This window comes from Neopelma chrysocephalum, unplaced genomic scaffold (genome assembly GCF_003984885.1).
Source record: "Neopelma chrysocephalum unplaced genomic scaffold, ASM398488v2 Primary Assembly neopelma1_80b, whole genome shotgun sequence".
NCBI lineage: Eukaryota > Metazoa > Chordata > Aves > Passeriformes > Pipridae > Neopelma > Neopelma chrysocephalum.
In genome coordinates, this window is record NW_020897742.1 from 2,328,533 (window position 1) to 2,351,886 (window position 23,354).

The 23,354-nt window shown below is 40.3% G+C and overlaps 1 protein-coding gene across 2 annotated transcripts in view; it reads left to right on the forward strand.

Moving 5' to 3' along the window:
- The first annotated feature begins 19 nt into the window (after positions 1 to 19).
- Positions 20 to 23,354, forward strand: part of SMC6 (structural maintenance of chromosomes 6) — a 38,830-nt gene continuing 15,495 nt past the window's right edge. Inside the window, exons 1-17 of one of the 2 annotated variants that reach the window (XM_027690227.1) lie at positions 20 to 121; positions 2,761 to 2,917; positions 7,151 to 7,299; positions 9,535 to 9,652; positions 11,553 to 11,658; positions 13,405 to 13,541; positions 14,089 to 14,150; positions 15,035 to 15,115; positions 17,745 to 17,846; positions 18,028 to 18,147; positions 18,247 to 18,342; positions 19,364 to 19,510; positions 19,863 to 19,951; positions 20,457 to 20,621; positions 21,601 to 21,779; positions 22,827 to 23,028; positions 23,162 to 23,276. In XM_027690227.1, the coding sequence (XP_027546028.1) occupies positions 7,156 to 7,299; positions 9,535 to 9,652; positions 11,553 to 11,658; positions 13,405 to 13,541; positions 14,089 to 14,150; positions 15,035 to 15,115; positions 17,745 to 17,846; positions 18,028 to 18,147; positions 18,247 to 18,342; positions 19,364 to 19,510; positions 19,863 to 19,951; positions 20,457 to 20,621; positions 21,601 to 21,779; positions 22,827 to 23,028; positions 23,162 to 23,276 (1,863 nt within the window). In that variant the 5' untranslated portion in view covers positions 20 to 121; positions 2,761 to 2,917; positions 7,151 to 7,155. Of the gene's footprint in view, positions 122 to 290; positions 663 to 2,760; positions 2,918 to 7,150; positions 7,300 to 9,534; positions 9,653 to 11,552; positions 11,659 to 13,404; positions 13,542 to 14,088; positions 14,151 to 15,034; positions 15,116 to 17,744; positions 17,847 to 18,027; positions 18,148 to 18,246; positions 18,343 to 19,363; positions 19,511 to 19,862; positions 19,952 to 20,456; positions 20,622 to 21,600; positions 21,780 to 22,826; positions 23,029 to 23,161; positions 23,277 to 23,354 lie in introns of those variants that run through there. The other variant, XM_027690229.1, reaches the window with a different exon arrangement.

Here is a 23,354-nt window from a genome sequence, read left to right on the forward strand (position 1 = left end):
CGCGCAGGCGCTGCGCCCGCGGCGGCTCTTCCGCTTGTCCCGGCCCGGCTCGTCACGCTCCGGTTCCGTTCGGTTTGGTTCGCCCGGCCCCGCCCCACGAGAGGATCCGGAGCTGTCCCGGGTAACGGCCCCGCCCGCGCGGCGCGGAGCAGGCGAGGGGAGGGGAGGCGAAGGGAGGAGAGAGAAGAGGGGCGGAGAGGGCGACCCGTGCGGGGAGAGGGTCCTGGCGGGCGGTGACCGGACGCACTCCCGCCCTTTGGAACGGCCGTGAGGGAGGGAGGGCGGCCGGGCAGCCACAGCGTAGCGGCGGCGGCTACTTCCCGTTCGTCTCGGTGCCCTCGGCACGGCGCCGGGGCGAGTGTCGCAGGTGGCTCTGCGGGACCAGTTCGGGGTCGGAGCTGCTGTTTGTCACCTGCTGCCAGCGCGGCCGTCCCACCGGGCGTGAGGGATCCCTCCGGGCCGTGACGGCTGCCCCCCGGGCCGTCGGGGCTCTGCCCCGGGCCGTCAGGGCTCCCCCCCGGCTGCTCGCCCGCTTTCCGGCGGGAAGCGGGTGAGGAGCGGGAGCGGCGCCGCCCGGGTGTTCCAGCCTCCAAGGGACCCGGGTGCCTTCTCTGCGGGTGCGGGGATCCTGCCAGGTCCTGCGGTGTTGGGAAAAGCAATAGGTAATCGTGGGCTTCCAGGATTTCTGCCCCCTCACCTGGCTTCCCACAGAGAAGGCAGATCTCTGTGCCGCAGTGCTGTTCTGGGCTCCTCAGTGCAAGAGGGACATGAAGCTCCTGGAGGGGGTCCAGTGGAGGGTAGCGAGGGTGACTGGGGGACTGGAGCATCTCTTAGGAGGAAAGGCTGAGGGAGTTGGGCCTGTTCAGCCTCGAGAAGAGGCGATTGAGAGGGGACCTCATCAATGTCTGTAAATATCTGGGGGCGGGGGGGCGGTGCCAAGGGGACGGAGCCAGGCTCTGCTCAGTGATGCCCAGCCATGGGATAAGTGGCAATGGGCAGAAACTGATGCACGGGAAGTTCCGCTTTCGTTACTGTGGAAGTGACTGAGCACTGGAAAAGATTGCCCAGAGAGGTTGTGGAATCTCCCTCGTACAGTCCTGTGTAATGTGGTCTAGGATGACCCTGCTTAAGCAGGGAGGTTGGACCAGATGACCAACCTTACCACCTTCTGTGATTCTGTGGGTCAGGCAATGCTTTTCCATTGTCTGATGTGATGGTACAGGCTTCTTATGCACTGGCTGCAAATACATTAGGAGAGGAGTCATGAATGTCAAAGACACGTAGCCTAACATGGGACACCTGGCTTAGACAGTCCTCAAAATTGAACAGCACCCCACTGCTGTTCATGATTCTGGGCTTCTGACTTTAGCCCTCTGAAACATCTGCCTTTAAGTTCAATAGATAGTGTTGTGCTTTCTTCATAATTATTAACTGCTGATTTGTAGTCAGTTTATCTTTGTGACTGTTAAACAAATGCATGGTGCTATAAATCAGCTAAAGACCACAGATATTTTCTTCCTCTTCTTCCACCCTTTGCTTCCTCTTGTATCTTGTGTTCATCCTGCAATAGGTCTGCTATGATGTTTTTGCTCTACCTCTATTTTGCCAACTCTCATTATATGCACAACAATTGCTTGTAATATTTTGTAGCAATCCTTTGATTGTTTTTATAATTGGATCTGTCTTGCCCTTATTTGTTCCCAGTTATAGGTCTAGTTTTTATTCCTGACTGTATGCTCTTACATTCCAATGTTCATTTTTTCATTAAATCAGTACTTTTGATTTGTCTTTCTGAGTAACTGTTGAATTCTTGTTTGAATTAATAATGTTCATGACTGTCATCACATTTCCATTAACATATCTTACTTTATATTGCAATATAACATGTATTTATATTTCAGTTTTTAAATATGATGCCTGGTCCATAAACACCTTAAAAACACCTTCTGTTAACATTTGTCAATAGTGTTCATTGTTGGCTTCCCATTATTGTATTATGTGTCTTAAAATGTACTGGTCTACATTTTTGTCAGTTCAGTTGTTTCCAATATAGTATTGCACACTTTAATAACCTTCAGATAGGTTGGATCAGCTGCTTTTCCTTTGCCTTGTGTAGTTATTTCCAGACTGTTGTTAGAATTATGGTAAGTGGTGCTGAGACTGAAGGCAACTATTTTTTCAGTTAAAAACTTAATGAAGAAAATTAGGGGTGTCTTGCTGCAAGAGTTTTGGGAGTAGTTAATGTCAAAAAATGAACCTTTTCTGTCAAAAATATCAAGGTGACATGAGGATAAAATTCAAATGTATGTGTCATTTTCTATGTTTTTATTTTTTTAAAATGTTGATTATTTCTTCCTTTGCCTTTTAAGCTTTGTTTCTTGTAAAATCTTACTAGTGGATTCCTTATTGCTGCAGTCAGTTTCCTCATTCCTTTTGTCTTTTTTATACTCCACGAAGGTGCTACATCCACTGACATTTGTCATAATTTCTGAGGCTACTTTTTGCCTGCAGTTCCAGTTAAGTTTTGTTTACAGTACTAACTCTTCGAAAACTTTGGGGTGCAGATTGATCTGTCTTTTGCCTTCCTCACAGTTAGACTGCATGAGTGAGTTTTCTTGGTTATGTTGTTCTGTTTTCCGCTCTCATACTGTCTTTTCCTTAAATGTTCAAATAGTATAGCAGTGGAACTGATAGCCCTGATCTTTAGTTTGGACATTATTAATTGCAACATTTAAAGCTTGTGTTTTCCCTTCTTTTTAGAGAAAGAGTTTGATGGAACAGCAGACTGACTGAATGTTTGTCTTCATATTTGGATGATGGATATATGCCAAGAGCGTAGAAGGGACTGTTTCGTGGTCCTTATTATTTATGCATGAAGGCATGTTTATGTAGTAAACCGAAAGTAGCATAGCAAAAGGTATGTAATTGTGAAGTGTGTTTTTTCTTTGATTTCTATGTGTGGTGTTAATCTTCATAACATAAAATGGATATGACAATTTAGCTGTAAATACTTCATGAAATTATTATTACTACTACTAATAATTACAATAACATAATAATGATTATTATTAGTAGCAAAATAATAGAGTAGCAAATTTTAATGTCTGTTGTGTTTCTTATAATATATGCTCCAGTCTGTGATGCTTGGTAGTATGAACTGTCTGACCTCCTGTCAGTTAAAATCAGGCAGTAATTTGACCAGAGCATTAAGCTGGCACAAGTGAACTGCTCAGAGAAGCATCTCTTTCTCCACAATAACCCAACCATACAGATCTGCATGGTAAAAAGGTTGGGGAACTTGCATAATGTAAAAAGAAAAAAGTTTTTTCTTGCATTAATTTTCAGTAGAATCAGAGAATTGAGATGATTTATTATTTTGTTGCGTAAAGAGCTGCTTGAACTTCGGGGGATGGGACAGAATCAGTAGAGGGAGAGGGAAGAAAGACTGCTCTTCTTATGAGACACTGGATTATTATATTAATTATTGGCTTGGACGAACTCAAGTGTGTGTGTGTATGGGGAAGAGACAGGTCGAATTTCACGAAGGTGGAATAGTGCCCTGTTCCATACTCCAGCCCCTTGGAGCCTCCTTGGGCAGCCCCAGAGCAGCTGTCTGTCGCTGGACACCGGGAGCACTGCGCACACTCCACCCCGGAGCCCCAGAGTGGCCAGTGGGCCAGAAGTCCTGCCTGGAGGGTGTGGCCACAAGGGGCCAAAGCAGATAAAATCAACACCATGTGGCCCTCGTGTGGTCACAGCCCTGCCATCTCCTGGGCTCCTGGTAGCTGGATCTATGCTGGATCTGGGATGGTAGCAGTAATTTTCTCTTCTTCCCTCTCTTTCTTTGTTTCTTCTCCTAATCTCCTTGATATTTGGGTAACTTAAAGCTGGATGGGTTGGATTTTGCTAAGTTGTGTGTGTTAGCATGTGCTAAGTCAATGCTTTGTGGAATGCTTTATTTTGGTTCAATATTGCCCTTTAAACCTTTACCAAGTTCCCTTATTTTCTAAAGTTTGCCAGTAAAAGTGTGTTATTTGACCTCCTAAGAAGTGTGTGCAAGTGTCTTCTCCTGTGTGCTCGTTCTTGAGGTATTAAAAGAACTGAAGACCCTTTTAATAAGTCCAGCGAGCAGATTTTTGGAGCCTTGTGTATTTTTAAAGTAAAACCCATTCGATGAACTCATAGGATGAGCCTTGGGATCTTACAGCTCTCCGTTGCAGCACTAGTTCTTATGACTAAAGTTGTAATTCAACAGTCTTCATTCCACTAAGTTCTCTGTAGATTCTCCAGGTCACTAATCTTAAAACATTTAAAGAGAGAATGTAGAGCAAGACCCACTGAGAAGCTCTGGGAGGGCCTGAGGGCTTTAACAAGGGGGCCTCATGGGATCCCAAGGCTGTGCATGGCACAGCTGGACCCGCTGTGCTGATCCATCCTACTTTGTCACAGACCGTGTCATCTCCCTCCAGGAGGCAGGAGATCATGTTAGGAACTGTTATACCTGCATGTCTTCTCTCCTGGATCACCTCATCTGTCCTATGGGACAAGGAAGTGCTCTCTTATTATCATCACATCAGTGTGTTTAGTGTCCACACAGTCAATTTGGTCTCAAACCATGACATGTGGTACCAACTTTAGGCATCCAGTGTCTCTAATGCTGGTCATTCTTTCATGCACCCCACCCAATTTAAAAAAAAAAATATATTTTTTTTATTTTTATAAATAAGCAGCCTACTCTTAGGCCAGAGTGATCTTTCTATGTGTCGTAGGTTGACCCTGGCCATATTCTAGGCACCCACTAAATTCACTAAGAGCTGGGAGAAGTCACACAGGCAAAACAAAACTCAATATGAGGATGGTACTAAAATTTATTACTAACAGGATAAGAGCTAAAGAGTGAGAAATAAAAGTCTTAAACACATTTTCCAACCACCCCTCCTTCCTTCCATGTTCTCCCTCCTCCCCCTGCGCCAGTGCAGGAAGAGAAGTCCACCCATAGGGCAAGAGGTCTTCCAAGTCTGCTGTCCTGTGGGTCACCCTTCCATGGACTGCAGGGGGACTGCCTGCTTCACCATGGTCTTCACCAGGGGCTACAGAGGCACCAAAGCTCTGAGTCCTTCCCCTGTTCCGTGGGGTCCCTCCCACGGGAAACAGTCCTTGATGGACCTCTCCAACATGGGTCCACCCCTCCTGGGCCGCAGGTCTTCCATATCTGCTGTCCCAAAGGTCATTCCTCCATGGGGCGCAGGGGTCTCTGCACCCCGATGTTTTTTCATAGGATGCAGTCTTTAACAGATGAGTTGCACCCATGTGGGTCCCCCACAGGGCCATGAGTTGAGTCCTACCCGGGAATAACCTGCTCTGGTGTGGGCTCCTCTCTCCATGGGCCACAGATCTTCTGAGGGACCCTGCTCCATCCTGGGCCTCCCACGAGGGTAACAGTCCTCCTTCATGCATCCACTTGTTCCTGCATGGGCTCAGCTGCAACGCGGCGGAGCCGTCCCAGCCCGTCCTGGCTTGGCCAGGATGGGAGTGGGGGCAGTGCCTGCCAGTGGGGCTGGCCCGGCCCGGCTCCATCACTGTGCCTGCCACGGGCCAGGTGCCATGGGGCCCAGGCTGTGGCCACTGCCCGCAGTGGTGGCTCGGGGCACAGCCCCGGCCCAGGCCCGCTCAACTCCAGTGCCATGCCTGCCTCGGGCTGGGGCAGCGGGGCCCGGGCCCAGAGGCTTCCACCAGCAACCCCTCTGGCTCCAATTTCTTCTGTGCAACAAACTTTTTTTCTTAAATAAGTTGTCACAGAGGCGCAACAATTGGCTCTCCCTTGGCCAACAGCAGGAAGTTCCTCCTGTAGCCAGCTATCATTGGCTCCACAGAGGGGAAACTTCTAGCAGCTTCTAACAGAAATCAGCCCATGTAGCCCCCACCACTACCAAAAAAAACCCCCAGCCACAGAAACCCACGACAGTGAATGTTAATTACATTTAATGCCTCTGAATTTTGCTCGAACTGGTGATGCACATTAAAGTTAGTTGCTATCTTTCTTACAAGAGAGCTCTAGACAAAATTTTAGTACAGAGTTGAGTAGGAGAGCATAACTCCATTTCAGAAAAATTTTGGTGCTGGAAAACTATGCAACTGATGTGAATTTTAGCCTGTTTTGGATGATTAGCAGTAGCTGACTAAACTACTAACAAGTAAAAAGATTGTGCGTTGCCTTTGTATAAACAGGACCTTGCTTCTACTTTGGGCAAGTACGTCAACTTCCGTGTTTTGTATAGGCCTTTGGGACTCCAGGACTCTACATGAAAAATATAATATGTACTTTTGGGGGAATAAAAACCATGATGTAAGCTTAAAGTTACAGAGAATGTGAAATTTTGATTAATCCTAATGCCTTTTTCAGTTTTATATGACTTTAGTAAAGCTTGTTACTTTTGCAAGATTCATTTTGGATCAATCCCATTAGTGCTGAAAGTCTGTGTGTTATTTACTGATTTTTTTAGAGAAAATTTATGCATATGTTTTCTATAGAGAGAGAACTATTATCCTTCATTAGGAGGATAACAGCATTCTGTTTACTGTGATCACACTACACTGCCTCGCATGTAAGAAACAGCACTGGAACAATGTTATGAGTCTAAATTTTCCTTTATTCTACTTCTGTGTGTTCCGCATATAAATTTTCTAGGCTTTTGTCAACCACAAATAATTAATACATTTTCTTTTTAGCTGTGCAGCTTACTTTAATCATGTCAGCATTGATGCTGCTGATCACACTATGTTAGTTATGTTCTTTTTACCACCTGATCCTCAACTCCATTGCTAACCAAAAAGAATTCTAGCAAATATTCCAAAGACTAATGTACCAAGGAAAACAGAGTTAAGGTTGATTTTACTGTTAATCAACAAATTCAGCTTGATTAGAATTATGAAGCTGTGTTTCTTTTGTTCTCATGCAACTCTTTCGTAGTACGCTTAGGCTTAAATTACCAAGATTTCAGTTCTGAAAAAGTATTTGTGCAATGTTTGCTATGATCTTAATATTTCTTTTATCAAATTAAATAATTTGGTATGTCTGTGCTATCACCTGTGGGTATGTTTTCATCTAGAAAACTGAAACCTACAATATTTCATTACTTTCATTTTTCAGTACTCATGGGTAAGAGAAAGGAGGAAAGTATTTCAAAGCCTGGATCCCAGAAAAGGCGGAGACAAGAATACATAGATGAACATAGTGATGAGTCTAATGAAGAAGAAAATTTAGAGTCATCAGCTGATGGTAATGCCTCCTCACAGTTGGTAAGTTTTTTAAAAAGTCGTAGAGGTGAAGATAGAAGAAAAAGTTGTGCTTGTTTAAATAAATATCTTGGATGTAGGCTTCAGTAGAACAAATACAAAAGAAACTAGAGGTACTGTCTGTGATGTTCGTTCTTACCTTATTTCTTTTAGGTCATCTAGTTATAACAGTTGATCATAAAATAACAATATTCTGGTTTTACAGAATGAATACTACTGAACATGTCAAGAAATCAAATAAATGGATTTTGGTAGAACCATGATATATTTTGTTTATATTTGTAGTAACAGCATAGAAAATATTTAAAACTAATTATTTACTAAAAGAAGAACCAAATATTTGTTTGTTTTGGATAGCTGACACTTTCAAATGTCTAAAAAAAATCTAGTGTTTGAAATGCGAATTTTGATGGAAATGAAACTTGAAAGCAGGAATATTATGTTTTCTGCTTTTCTGTTAGTGGTTGAATTCTAATTTGATGGAGGAATTTTAAAAAATAATTTCTGAGATTGAAAATACTGTCTTGTGTATTATCCTGTTCTGTGTGTTTAGACTGGACATTAGGAAACATTTCAGACACTGGACCAAGCTTCTGTGATGGGTTGACTCTGGCTAGACACCAAGTGTGCACCAAAGCTGCTCTGTCACTGCCCTCCTCACCTGGGCAGGGGAGAGAAAATATAACAAAAGGCTCATGGTTGAGATAAGGGCAGGGAGAGATCACTCACCAGTTACTGTCACAGGCAAAAGAGATTCCACTTGGGAAAATTGACTGAATTTATTAACAAATCAGGATTTGAGAGATGAGAAATAAACCGAAATCTTAAAACACCTTCCCTTCACCCCTCCCTTTTTCCTGGGCTCAGCTTCACTCCTGATTTTCTCTCCCTCTTCCCCCCCAGCAGCACAGGGGATGGGGGAGTGGGAGCTGTGGTCAGTTTGTCACACATGGTCTCAGGCGCTCCTTCCTCCCCAGGGGAGGACTCCTCACATTTCCCCTGCTTGAGTGTGGATCCCTTCCATTGGATGCAGTCTTTCAGGAACAGACTGATCCAGTGTAGGTCCCCCGCTGGGTGACAAGTCCTGCTAGCAAACCTGCTCCAGCATGGGCTTCCCAAGGAGTCACAGCCTCCTTTGTGAATCCACCTGCTCCATCGTGGGCTGCGGGTGGATCTCTGCTCCCCCATGGGCCTCCATGGGCTGCAGGGACACAGCTGCCTCACAGGCTGCAGGGAAACCTCAGCTCTGATGCCTGGAGCACCTCCTGCCCTTCCTTCTGCACTGACCTTGGGGTGTGCAGGGCTGTTTGTCTCACATATTCTTACTCCTCTCTTCTCTGGCTGCAATTGCTGCAATTGCAGTTTGCCGCCCTTAATTCTTATGCCAGAAGTGCTACCACCATTGCTGATGGGCTTGGCCTTGGCCAGCAATGGGTCTGTCTTAGAGCTGGCTGGCATTGACTCTGTTGGACATTGGGAATCCTGTGGCAGGTTCTCCCAGGAGCCACCACTGTAGCCTCCTGCCCCTCCCGCTGCCAAAATCTTGCCACTCAAACCCAGTACAGATTCCTAGAGGGGTGGTGAGTGCCCCAAGCCTGCCAGGATTTAAAAGGTATTTGCCAATGCCCTTAATAACATGCATTAACATGGTCAGTCAACTGTGTAGAATCTATTGTCTTAATATTTTTTGTTGTATTAATTATAAGTTAGTAATGGGGAGAACTGAAAGTTACTATGAGTGAGCAGTCAGCTTTGGTAACTCTTTTCTTTCTATTTTATTACCTAACTGCTCTGTAGCAAGCAACTACATAGTGTCATGAAACCCTTCTGTTTCCTTGTAGCTTGTAACCATTGATGCTTTATATTATTCTGTCATTTTAATGCTCATTATTATTAAAATACTCTGGCCTCCAATCCGGAGGCCTGGAGACACACCATCTATAACGCTGCTGCTTCCTTTGAGAAAGCACACAGGATCACTCTCGAGGAGAAAAGACAAAGCAGAAAGAATTGTGCCTTGCAGAATATACCACCTAAGGAGTCTTTCTGCTGTGTCTTTTGGAATCGGACACGTCTATCTCATATTGGCCTTATTAGCCACCAGCGTGCTTGTAACCAATGTGGATAGAGCCTTTCCCAAATCTTCGTTTGTGAAGCCTAGCCACGATTATTAAAATATATAAACTATATCTCATTAAAATGCATATGTAACTCTAGTTTTCACTGTTCATTCTTTAGACTGCCGGTGAAGTTGGGATAATTGAAAGTATCCAGCTGAAGAACTTCATGTGCCATTCAAATCTGGGGCCTTTTCAGTTTGGATCAAATATCAATTTCGTTGTTGGAAACAATGGAAGTAAGTATTAATTGCATAATTTCTTTGTCAAAGGACACTTTTGTTAATAATTTAGAAGATGTAATGTTTATTTGAAAAAGAATTCTTTGCCATCTTCTAGGCATGGACTTGGGAGCCACACAGCTCTATCCCAGTAGGGCAAGGCTGATGAAAGAATTAGGTCTTAAATGTGGAGATTTTTCCAAAATATAATGTGAATATAAATATTTTCTTAGCTAAATAAATTTATACTTGAACTAAATGTACTTGTATGTTTATTATTAAATACACAGTAATTGTCCAAGTGCCTGCAGTGCCCATTGCTGAGGTTGGAGGAGCCTCAGTGGTTGTACTGGGGGGTTGGAGTACTGACTACTAGTTTCTTAATGCTAAACAAGATCTGAACCACATGCAGCAACATCCTACTTCCTCATGGTTTCAACTTTCCAAGGGTATTCAAAATTTTCAGAATTCTGAAATGCTGTTCTAATTAGCCTGGAGAAGAAGGGGAAGATTCCTCCCGCGTAGGCTGGCTCTCGGAGAGGGAAGGTAGGAGGTGTAATGGCCAATAGTTGCCGCTAGGTGGCCCCCGAGGCCCAGGCGTGAAGGAGATGCTGAGCGCACGAACCAGGCCAGACTCACAACCAGTTCTGTCACATCATATGAACCAGTATTACAAAGTACTGCAAAATGATAACCTTAGCCCAAGCCCCAGAGGTGATGAACACCAAAATGGGGAACACATCCTGCAAGGAAGGTGCTGCATAATGCAACTCTGAGAACTAGTGCAATGAGTCTGAGAGCAAATGAATCAACATTATGACTAGCAACTATTAAACTGAATTATAATGAAAGCTTACAAAACATTCATTTTAAAACACTGGTCATATCTGTCATTATGTCAACCCTTCGAGCCTTGTGATGGGCACCAAAAATGACTGTTGTTGTTTAATCCCATCTGGGAACTAAACACCATGCCTCTGCTTGCTCACTCCCCTGCGTCCCCCAGTGGGATGGGGAGGAGAATCTGAAAAAGGTAAATCCTGTGGTTTGAGATCACAACAGTTTAATGACTGAAATAAAATAATTATAATAAAAACCAGAAAGAGAGGAATAAAACCCAAGATAAAAAGGTGATGCACAATACTGTTGCTCACAACCATCCCATCCTGAGCAGCAATCAGCAGCTCCTGGCCAACTCTCCCCAGTTCATGCACTGGGCATGACATTCTATTGTATGGAATATGCCTTTGGCCATTTTGGGTCAGCTCTCCTGGCCGTTCTCCCTCCTGTCTTCTTGTGCTCCTCCTGGCAGAGCATGAGACCCTGAAAAGTCCTTAATTTGGGTAAACACCACTTAGCAACAACCAAAATGTCAGTGTGTTACCAGCACTGTTCTCATGCTGAACCCAAAACACAGCACTGTACCAACCACAAGGAAGCAAAATCAGGACAGTAGGTCGTGTAGAAACTATTATAGGAAAAGGAAGTGATATTTATACAAGCTAATTTCTTGTGAAGATAGAATTAAAAATTTAAAACATAAATTTTGAAAGAGACTTTAAAACCTTTCAGATATTAGGTAAATGGTAATACCTGTTTGATTTCTTTTGTTGTATACATGTTTTTAGTATGCTTTTAAGGAACGGGACATTCCTTCCTCCTGACCTAGGAGTTGAATGCAAATTGCTAGATAGAAGTAACAAGTTTGGCTCAGCATGTTGGGTTATTTTCAGGATAACCGTAGAAATGGCAGATACTTTCCTAGTGTTATTGTTATTTTAAATGTTTTTTCAGTAAGGACAGAATTTGGACTTCTAATGCACGAATATATAACCAGTCAAACAAAAATCTGTAATATGGGTGAACTGGAGAAGTTACAAGAACTTCCTTTAAAACAAGTTCAATGCTTATATTACAGGTGGAAAAAGTTCTGTTTTAACTGCTCTTATTGTTGGACTTGGTGGAAAAGCCACTGCAACTAATAGAGGTTCCTCATTAAAAATGTTTATTCGAGACGGAGAGACGTAAGTAAAACTTCTTTAGTTTTAAAGTTGCGTGTGCTGTTTAGTCATTCAGGTTAGCTGATGAGTTTTCTGTTCACTGTCACTTTCTATATCTTCTTATTGGATCCACAAGGCTTCAATAAAAAGCAAAACAATGAAGAGACTTTATTTAAACAACCCCCCCTAAAAAACTACAAACAAAAAATTAGAAATTTTACAAGTAGTATACTGTTATTTCTGAATGTTGTGGTTTTAAAACCAGCTGGAAATGACACTGCAAACAGCTGTTCCTCTTCCCCTCCATCCACTCGGTGAGAGGGACAAAAGCAGAGATTATGGGTTGGGATAACAATTTACTGAAAAAAACCAGCAATAAGATAAGGAAAACAAACAGTAACAGCAACAATTAATAACAATAGTGTATAAAAGAGGGTGATTACATGCAAAAATGCTCACTGAGTCCAAATAAACGTGACTGCACCTCACGGCTCCCCAGACAAAGAAGAAAATGTCGGAAGAAAGTGTCTGTATCCCCCCCTTCCCCAAGCCTGGACCAGTGAAGAAAAAAAACAATGGTGGACAGATTGTCCACACCCTCTCTCCTTCCCCAAGCTCGAGACAACGAAAAGCAGTGATGGACAAACCCCCCAGCAGGACTGGAGCCACCCCACTGCTCCACATGCTGCTTACTTTCCCTGGAGGAAAGGAACAAAATGGCAGCAGTTCCACGTCGAGTTTCCCTTTTCTTTCACCCGCAGCCACATCCCCCAGTAATGACGTGGGTGGCGTAGAATAACAACCCCACTCCCCTCACAGCAGCTGTGAGAAAATTAACTCTGACCTGGCTGAAACTAGGACACTGAACCAGCTAACGTGGCGGTATGTCCTCTGTATTGCCCTGTTCTTGTCTGTTACTTCCGCTATGTAATTCCTACCAAATAATTGAGTTCATTACAAAAAAATCCTAGGTAACTAGTTACTGTTTTGCAAGCAGCGAGATTAATTATTTTTCAGTCTTTCTGGCGAAGTGAATGAATATGCAATATAAAGACCTTGAGTTACAGGTGGATATTTAAACATGCAGGAGGTGGATTCATGTCTGAGTAAGAGTGGGAATAACATGTTCAGAGGAATCGATAACAAAATAGGTTTAGGAGTTTACATTTACATAAAGCTGTAACTCGGAGTTCCAGACTTTTCCTTTCAGAGGTGCTTCAAGTAAATTTTTGTAAGTACCTTCCTTATGTATGTTAACTTAATGTTTCAGCATTCACTCAAGAAACAGAAAATAGGAATTCAGAAGTGAAAGCATATCTCATCTTTTCTAGAAGAATGCCTTAAGCATTCTGGTAGGGATTACATTGGTTAGGCTGTAGAAGCCAAGCAACTGTTTTCTACAGAAACCATCTAGAAAACAGGAGAACAACAAAAAAGCAACTTGAATCTGCAACCTAAAAATGGGGGCACTCGGGAAGGGAAGGTGGGGGAAATCTGCTCTTCCAACTATTTACTTTTGGCTGTTGCATGAAGAAGGTGCAAACAGATACTGTATGGCAGCCTTTCTGGATGTGTATCTGATGTATCTGATGCTGTTTTGGCTCAAACAACTTAAATATATGTTGTTCTGATTGGTACTGTGATTGACTTGCAGTTTTGACCTGTAGTAAACCTGACAATTTGTATGTAAAATTAGAATGTTCTGATTTTTTTGTTAGATTTGAAATTAATTTCAGTTGTCTTTTTTATTATTTTCGTTTTTTTTTTTAGTTCTGCAGATATTTCCATAACTTTGCGAAACCAGGGCAGAGATGCATTTAAACCAGAAGTGTATGGTAACTCTATTATTGTGAATCAGCGCATTAATCAGGATGGAAGCAGAAGTTACAAACTGAAAAGCAAATCTGGTTGGTGGTAGTTTGCTTTGTTCTCAGTCTTAAAAGTTCTTTAAATGTTTTCATTGCTTTAAATGATGTTAGTAAAGGATGATGTTATTTCATAGAATCATTCAAGGATGATGACACTGTCCATTTTTTGTGTGTTTACCTCAGACTAAGAATATTTTAATATGTCAAAAGCTTATGTATTTATTGATATATGTTATTTTGTATGTCAGGTTCTGCATTATGTATTTTTTTTACAAAAATCTGATTGTATGATGAGGGTGAACATAGTTCTTTTAATCTTTTTGAGGTTCTGTTGAGTTTGCTGATTTACCTGTATTCTGTCACAGACGGTTTATGAGGCAACGAGGGACTTAAATTAGAAGTCTTTCAGTGCAAATGCAAATATATTAGGAAAAAACCCCAAACTACCAGTGTTTCTCATTTAGGACTACATCCATGTTACAAAAAGATTAATTTTTTACATTGCTACATTGAACAAAAGACTGGGGCATTGTATGTCTCATTACTTCAGACCCATTGGTATTTTTTCTCTGTTTTTTTCCATTAGGAACCTTAATTTCTTCAAAGAAAGAGGAACTCGTAAAAATACTGGATCATTTTAATATACAGGTAGTTGCTGTGTTTAAATTCTGTGCAATTTCAGACATCAGCATGCGATATTATAATTCTTTCATTAAAAAGCAGTGTTTTCTCATTTCCTTAAATGAGAGAGGTTTATTCCTTCCATATTATTTCAAAATCAAATGCATCAGCAAAAGAAAAATTGAAATTTATACCTCATACAGTGCAGAATAAGATTTTGTCCCAGGCAGATACGTACTTGGTATCATCTGTGAGCCAAGAGTCATGTAGCTTGTTGATGAAAGTCCTTGCATAGGTTTCTTTTGTATCTGGAGGGAGTTTTTATGCTGATTATTTCAGTGTTTTCTGTGCAAGAAATTTGAGTGTGTTTTTGCTGCTTAAGTGGTTAATGAAAGATCAGGTAATGCACACAAAGTGTAAAATATTCAACATACTTAGAATTTCAAGTAACACAAACTTCAGTTAGTATGTATTGATTTTTTTTTTGTGGAAACTTCTGTAAGAATATATGAGTCAATTCATTGCATTAAATGCAATACTTTGATCAATTAAATAATGAGAAATACAACATTGGACAAATTTCTAATGCTGATCTTGTTAAATAAATGGAACTTACAGGCACTGTCTTTATAGAAGTCATCCTCCTGGAAGCAACTCCTTAGTTGTTCTTGCTGTGGTTCGATTTTTTACTTGATGGAGTTGGATTTCTAAAGTTTCTGTTTGTTATTGGTTTTGTCTGTTATGTTTTGTATTTTTTTAAAGAGATGATAGGATTAGAAATCTTCATTTCTGAATCTTATTATTGAATTGCAGTACATGGAACAGGGCGATGGTTTGCTCACTTTCATGGATTTGCAGTCACATGATAACTGTTCTATTGAAAATAAAACAAAAGCAATTATTTTTTGCAGGTAGATAATCCTGTGACTATTTTAACCCAAGAGATGAGTAAGCAGTTTTTACAGACTAAAAGTGAAAGTGACAAGTATAAGGTAAGAAAAATCATTGAGCAATTTGATTAAACATTAGAATACTGATTTCAAATTTTTAGAGGTGGCATTTGGATGGAAAAAAATATCAGATTCCTTGATTAATAACCTATTGTGGTTTAACTCAGGTAAGCAGCTCAATACCACACAACCACTCACTTCCCTTCTGTGCTTCCCTCCAGCTTGGGATGGGGTAAGAGGAACGGAAGAGTACAATAAAAGAAATTAAAGGGATGAGATAAAAATTATTTAAAAAAAATGCAGAGAAAGCTAGAAGGAGGGAGAAAGAAAGAGAAAGAAAATGAGAGACACAAAAGCAATCGCTCACCACCTCCAGTTGGTAGACCAATGCCAAACCAGTTCCCAAGCAAGAGATGGCTAATCCCCCTAAACCCTCTCTTATCCCTTTTTTTGCTGAGCATGACTGTGCTGGTTTGGGCTGGGATAGAGTTAATTTTCTTCATGGCAGATAATATAGGGCTACCTTGTGGATTCATGCTGAAAAGTGTTGATAACAAGGAGATGTTTTTGTTACTGCTATTTTTGTAAATGCTGAGCAGTGCTTACTGAACAAAGTCAAGGCTTTTTCGGCTTCTCACCCCACCTCACTAGCAAGGAGGATGGGGGTGCACAAGGAGTTGGGAGGGGATACAGCTGGAACAGCTGATCCCAACTGACCCAGGGGATATCCCAGACCATGTGGCATCATGCTCAGCATATAGAGCTAGGGGAAGAAGAAGGAATTAGAAGACAGAGTGATGGATTTGTCTTCCCAAATCACATGATGGAGCCCTTATTTCCTGGGGATGCCTGAATGCCTGCCTGCCCAGGGGAAGTGATGAATGAATTCCTTGTTTCACTTTGCTTGTGTGTGTAGCTTTTCCTTTATTAAATGATTTTTATCTCAACCTACGAGTTTTCTCACTTTTACTTTTCTGATTCTCTCCCCCATCACACCAAGGGGAAGTGAGTGAGTGGCTGTGGGGGGCCGAGTTGCTGGCAGGGGCTAAACCACAACAATGAAGTTTCATGGGGTGGCATATCTGGGATCAACTGCCTGGTTGTATCCCTTCCCAACTTCTTGCACACCCCGCTAATGTACTCACTGGGAGGGCAGTGAGAAACGGGAGGCCTTAGTGCAACAGCTAAAATATTAGGGTGTTGTCAGTATTGTTTTGATCACACATCTAAAATACAGCACCATAAAAGTTGCTATGAAGACACTTAACTTCATCCTGGCCAGAGCCAGTACACTGTCTGATTGTAGCAGTCATCCACTTGCACAAACAATTTTTTTGAAGTTTATTCTCTCTAAAGAGATTGATACAATTAAATTTTAGGACACTGCTGAGTTAGTTCATTATTCAGGAATACCAGTGTTGCAAATGAGTATTTTAGGTTGCTCAAAGAACCACCAGCACAGATATCAGCAAAAGCAGGTTTAATATTAAAATGAAAGCAGGACAAAGTTTGTTGACAAGGTTCACTCTCCTACTTACCTGGGTGGTTAAAGCACACAGAGAAAAATCATACTCAAACCTGTAATCTATCAAGCTAAAACTAAAATCAGCCTAAAATGATCTACATAGAGGCTGGTGATGGGAAAAGGGTAAGGATAAAAAGGAGTAAGGGAGACCTGCCTGTTAAGTCACAGGGTCCAGAGTGACTTGCCAAACTCAGCCCCAGACTTGACCAACGTTTTAGGCTTAAAGGTTTTGACAGCACTTAAACTTGACAGCACTTAACAGCACTTAATTGATAGCCTAATTTAAACAATTTAACAAAAGATTCTTATAGAATTTACTATAGCACAATGGTAACTCACTTATAGGCCTAATTTACTTAAGAAGGCCTAATTTACTTAAGAATCTAAGAGGGTGACATTCATAATACATTTGCTAGAGCATATTCACACACCCACAGGCCTAAACAGTACGTACAAGGTGTATCTCTGTGAAAAATTCCCATCGAATTCAGGGAAGTACTCATGTTGGATGCCTTCGTGTCGGCTAAAGAGGTTGATCCTTGAGGAGTGGGAGTATCAGCTCAGGCTCTGTTGTCAACTTCCAAGTAAATTTGAGAGCTCAGTGGCTCAAGAGGTGTCCCACTCAGAAGGAGATGCTGGTCACAGCGCACTAAGGTCCAGGAGAGCTCAAAGGGTCTCGCTTAGGACTGTTTATAGAGCTGCAAAAGAGTGGGCTTTAGTCATAGTAGTGTTCCATCCTGGCCACAGTTTGGGTTTGTAACTTACTTTGAAAGTTCAGTAACAAAAGTGTTGTTCCACATGGGTTGTTATTCAGGCAAGAAAAGTAAGTTTCCAAGGCAGTTTTGTTAAAAACAGGAGCTCATCAGACAGCATAAGTTCCCGGGAGCAGAGAGTGTTTCTAATATGCTCGCAAGGAGCTGAGCCCAGGTGCTGTTCGTCAAGGCCAAGGCCTAACGAGCATTTCTGATATCACAGTGCAGGCCAAGAAGGGAATGGAAGTTGTATGACCAGAACCCCACCATTTACTTTACTTTGGGTGTCATTCAGCATGCAGAGAAGTTGGGATGAATGGTCTTTCTGTGGCAATTAAAGTTTGCTTAGATAAGGTGCTGAATCTGACAACTGCAAATTTTTATTCCTTTTTAGTTTTTTATGAAGGCAACTCAGCTGGAACAAATGAAAGAAGACTATTCATGTGTTGAGAAAACTCAACAGAATACACGTATTCAGATAGAACAAGGAAGAGAGGTATGTAAAAGTTAATTATTAGCACAGATCTGTGCACTGTAAGAACTAGAGGACTTAAACTGCATGGTTTTGATTTGATTAGGTCTTAGTGACATTAAATTTTACAAAAAAACAAATCTTTCCAAGATTTCATACTACATCACAACTTTTTGCACTCATGATGAACCTCTCCTTTTTTAAGCGTCTTGAAGAACTTAAGCAGATTTATTTAGAAAAAAAGGAACTCTACAAAAGCATTGCATTTGTGAATGACATGCGAAGACGTCTCGAAGAGTTGAAACATAATATGGCATGGGCAGTGGTAAGTGTCTTGCTAAAATATGTTTATTCATATGAAATGTACTTCATTCTCAGTCTGTTGCAGACGTTCTGATACATGCTAATATAGGTTTCTTTTTAGGTGAGTGAGATGGAAAAAGAAATAGAGCCAATCAAAGAAGGCATCAAGGCTGAAGAAGCAAATACAGAGTTTATTCAGAAGGTAGAAGAATGGCAGGTACATATACAGTTTAAATCACTCTAGTTTTAGTCCCTGCCTCAGAGATCTGTCATGTAGATTTTCTTGGGTATCACTGCCTGAAGAAAAGATCAGTGATTTCAGGAGACCTTTGGAAGTCTTTGACTTATTAAGATTTCTGTAGGTAGAAAGAAAGAAAGAATAATTTTGTCAAATATTCAGATTCACCTATGAAATATATATTTTTACAGAGAAATGCTAGGCATCATTATTGTGAATTTAGAATCATAGAATGGTTTGGGTTGGTTTAGGTCATCTAGTTCCAATCCCCATGCCATGGGCAGGGACACCTTCCACTAGATCAGGTTCCTCAGTGCCCCATCCAACCTGATGTCGAACACTGCCTGGGATGGGGCAGCCACAGCTTCTCTGGGCAACCTGTGCCAGTGCCTCACCACCCTCATGGGAAAGAATTCATTCCATATATCTAAATTTCCCCTCTTTCAGTTTGAACTTATTACTCCCTGTCCTGTCACTACAAAGGATGAAGAGTTCCTCTCAGGCTTCCTTGTAAGTCCCCTTCAGATGCTGAAAGGCTGATATGAGGTCTCCACACAACCTTTTCTTCTGTTCTCTGGGCTGAACAGCCCAAAACTTTTCAGTCTATTAAAACTCCTTCTCCAAGTTTTCTTTATTAGCATTCATTTTCCTTTTTAAAAAAAAATTTTGTGGATTGGTTTGTTTGTTTATAAGTATTTGTTTTATAATTGAGGCATTTTTGCATTGGGGTGAACGTGTCTGTGTAGTACTGAAGGAACATTGTCCAGACACTGGCTTAACTTCTTTTGATGTCATGTTACTTGGCCTTATTATATCAAGAGTCCTGTGTTTGAGTAAACCATGAGATAGAAAAAAAGGTTGCTGTTTACTTCACAGATTTGGTAGTCTGTAGGTTTCCTGAGAATGTCCATTTATTAATTTTCATCTTTGCATTTCCATAGTGGCAATGAAAAAGTTTGCTCCATTACTACTTGTATATCATTCTCTTTTTTCACCAAAGGTAAAAGTGAATGAAGCAGAAAAAAAGTACAAAGCAATACAAGACAGATTAGAAACAGTAAGTGAAGAAGCACAAGCCCTTCATCCTCAGTGTATTTCTTTGAAGGCTGAAGTGCAGGCAAAAAGAAAAGCAGTCAATGAAATTGAGGTAGGCAAAAAGTTTGTACCAGTTTAAAGCTTTAATCTTGTCCATGCTCTACCCTTCTGTATTTCTGCATTTTTGTCTTGGCTTCCTGAATCCATAGTGCAGTTCAAAACAGGTGCAATTTCCTGCCTAACTGGCAAGTAGTTTCTGGTCAGGGGCCCTGGGGCTTATATCTTTATATAGGTGTTAATCAGTGTTAAACTTAGGTCAAAATAAATAAATAAATTTAATTCTTGAAAATCAAATTATGTTTGTCTAGTTTGGTGCCATTCAGTATTTATTTACTCAAAAGTGTAGTTCTTTTTGAAATGATTTCTTCTATTTCTTAAATTACTGTATCCTATTTCCTTCATAGGTGGTTTATAATCGTTTCAAAACGGAGTTAAAACGTCTGGGAAAAGATGATGAACAGCTGCGTAAACGAATTGAAGAACTGAAAAGCAGGTAAATACAGATACAGTGATTATGATGTATGTTTATTATACAGGTATGAAAGCAGCGAGCTCTTCTGATTAATGAGAAAATCTGCAGTAATATAAAATACTTACTTAAACCTTACAGAGTCCAGTTAAATATTTGAATATTTCTGATCCTGTTTCTTTGCATGCCAAGACTTTGACTAGAATGTGATGAGGTAACTGGGTAGCAAAAAGGCTTTTTTTTTTTTTTTGGTGATGATAATAGACATTTTCTAGCTTCCATGATGTCGCAAAACAAATATGCCTTAAACTAAATGCAACAGGAATGTAACTGGAGAGTTACATGTGATTACAAATTTAAAAAAAATAAATAAAAATTGGGATTTATGCTTTGTAGATTTTGTAAATGCACAGAATGTTAAACATAAATTTCTGATATATAAATCTTCTGTCTGCTACAAGTAATAAAGTTCATGTCATTTATAATTCATCAGTATGGTGTTAAAATATTGAAGTATATTCTTTTCTAGTGCTAATCAGATTCCAGAGCCTGAAAAATTGGAAAGACAAAGGAAAATTGCGCACTTAAGGGAGCAGTTAAAGGCATTCCGTGACGAAGAAACAATGATTGCTCAGCAGATGGATCAGTTTCAGCAGGCTATATATAAGTGTAGGGAAGAACATGCCAGGGTCAGGTAAGTGATGCTTTTTGAATGTAACTGTTTTCCTTTGTTTTAAGTTATAGAGAGAGATCTCTTGTTATGTACTTGCGTTCCCTGAAGTATTAGGCTCCAGTTTCTTTTTTTTTTATCCCCTTGTTTATCTTGCTAAACTTTTTCTTTGACACTTCCGTGACTTAGTTGAAAAACTTTTGGAAAATTAAGAAAACTGTTTTGTCATTAAAAGTGAAAGTTTTTAGTAATTTAAAACCTGCTCTAAATCCATGCTGTCAGTTTAATATCCTTCCTTCTTATTTCCACTATCTCTATCTTACTCTCTTATCATCCTATGGGCAGATTATGATTGAAATTTTTTATTTTAGTTTAATACACTGGCACAAGATATGTAAAACATTATAAGAAAATAGATACACTTAGGAGTAATTATTGCATCTCTAGTTAAGGCACACTCATAGAGGCTTTGAGGCAAGTGCTTCAAGTACTAATTTAGACCATACCCAAGCTGGAAAACCAAAGCACTCTGACTTTGATTTGGAAACCTGAACTTGAACAGTATTACCAGAGAGGATTATGACAATGTCATTTATTGTCTTGAGGGATTTGAGGATTGTTGCTTATTGCACTTGGTGTATTAGTTTAAACATCTTTTATCAATTATTATAACCAATTCTTACTTTGTATTCTGTTGAAAGTCTTTTAGAAGACAGTGAAATTGAAGCATATAATTAGAAATAAAATAAATTTATTATAATTTTTTAGAAATAAAAAGAGTCTTGTAAAACTGTTGCAAAGTAGTAATTTTCTCTCTTGCTTTTTTGTGTCATGTTTCTTGAAACTATAAAAATATTGTTGCATGTTCACTGTACCTAGATGTACATTGAACTACTGACATCTCGATACACTGTGCTATTAGGAATTGAAAGACAAGGCTTTATAATTTTTTTTGGTCCAATTAAGACTCTATAACTACTGAAAAAAAATTCTGTTCTCTTAGGAGAGAAAACGTTGATGCGCAACAAGCACTGGATGCCAAGCAGAAACAGCTGAGAGAGCTGAAAGATAGTAAAACAGATACTTTGAAAAGATTTGGACCACATATACCAGGATTTGTTGAAGCAGTTGAAACAGCCTATCAGCAAGGGCGCTTTAACAAAAAACCTCTTGGACCTATAGGTAAGAATAACCGCTGAAACAGGCACATTTTCTCATAGGACTTCTTGTGTGGCTGCTAATGAAAACAGTGGTCTTTCAGGAAAATTATTTGTTCTTTAAGGAGTTTCAAATATATCTTTTTCTTCTGTACTTCCTGAACTAAAAGTTTTATCCTGTAGGTTATCTTTTGCTCCTGTCATGAACTTGCTGACATCTTCTTGTTTTTCTCACTTTCCAGCTGTTTGAGTTGAGGTACTTTATGTAGCTAAAATAGTAAACTGTCAGTGCACCCCTCTAACTCTCCCACACACCCAAAGCATCAGACTGCTGTGCTTTGGGTGCCTCAGTGGGTAGCACTGTCCAGGTCTTAGACAGATTTTGTTCAAAGTGTCCAGTGGCTGACTTGTGGGCTTGTCAAACTCGAGATGTTTTGGGTGGATCAACTCAGACAGACCCAACTGAGATTTTCTTGGGAAGTTTGCCTTTATTTGTTTTCTGTCCAGCTCTGACAGTGGCTGCTGTTTTCAGTTTGTGAATGGGAGCAAAGACTTCAGCATATTCTGGATATGAAGGCCAAGTACTAAAGTATGTGGCATTTACTGCAGAGTAAGAACATGTGCTACGGAAGACAGGTGATAGATATAATGGAAATCTTCATGTTTAAGTTGCAGCATAGTTGTTCCACTGCCTTCATCCTTAAAGCATTAAATTGTTGATAAGCCATCTTTGCCTTTATACACTACTGCTGAGGTGCCATAAAATTGGTACCCTAAATGAAAGTTAGTAGACACCGGTCAAAAATCTTGAAAGAAAATGTAGGCCTCCAACTATGTGTAGGTGTCTCTAGGAAAAGAAATTATATATTTATGTTCTCAGAGTAGCTTGTCTGTTGTGGAGTTTTTTATCTTTTAGTCAACTTCTTAATTTTTTTTTTCTATTTGTAAGAAAGGTTTATTTTAGACTCTTAAAAAAAAACTGCAGCACAAGGCAACAATTAGTAAAAATGTTCTGCTGAATGTTTTATCATGGAACACAGCTCCTAAAGCCTTGCCTCTTATGTTTATTTAGGTGCTTTCATTCATCCAAAAGATCCTGAACTGACCTTGGCTGTCGAAGCCTGTTTAAAGGGCCTAGTTCATGCATTTTGCTGTGATAATCACAGCGATGAAAGAACTCTACAATTACTGATGTCAAAATATTATCCACATGGATTTAGACCTCAAATAATTGTAAATAAATTCCAGAATAAAATTTATGATGTTAGACCGAGGTAAGTTATGTTTTGAAATTTGTTACTTAGCCTTAATAGTTCAAATTATTAGTTGAAAAGAACTATTTTTGATTTTTTTTTTTAAGAATCTCATGTGAGTTTTATAAATGATGTTTTTTCTTCTTTTCTTCAGAGCTGTTTATCATCCAGAATTTCCATCAGTTCTAACAGCATTGGAAATAGATCATGTAATGGTTGCCAATTGTTTGATCGATGTGAGGGGTATAGAAAAAGTCCTGCTGATTAAAGTAAGGCTTTAGGCTCCCTGTTGGTCTTTAAAGAAACTTGTTTTCTCTGTGTGGAGCATCTGGAACCTTCACTGGTAG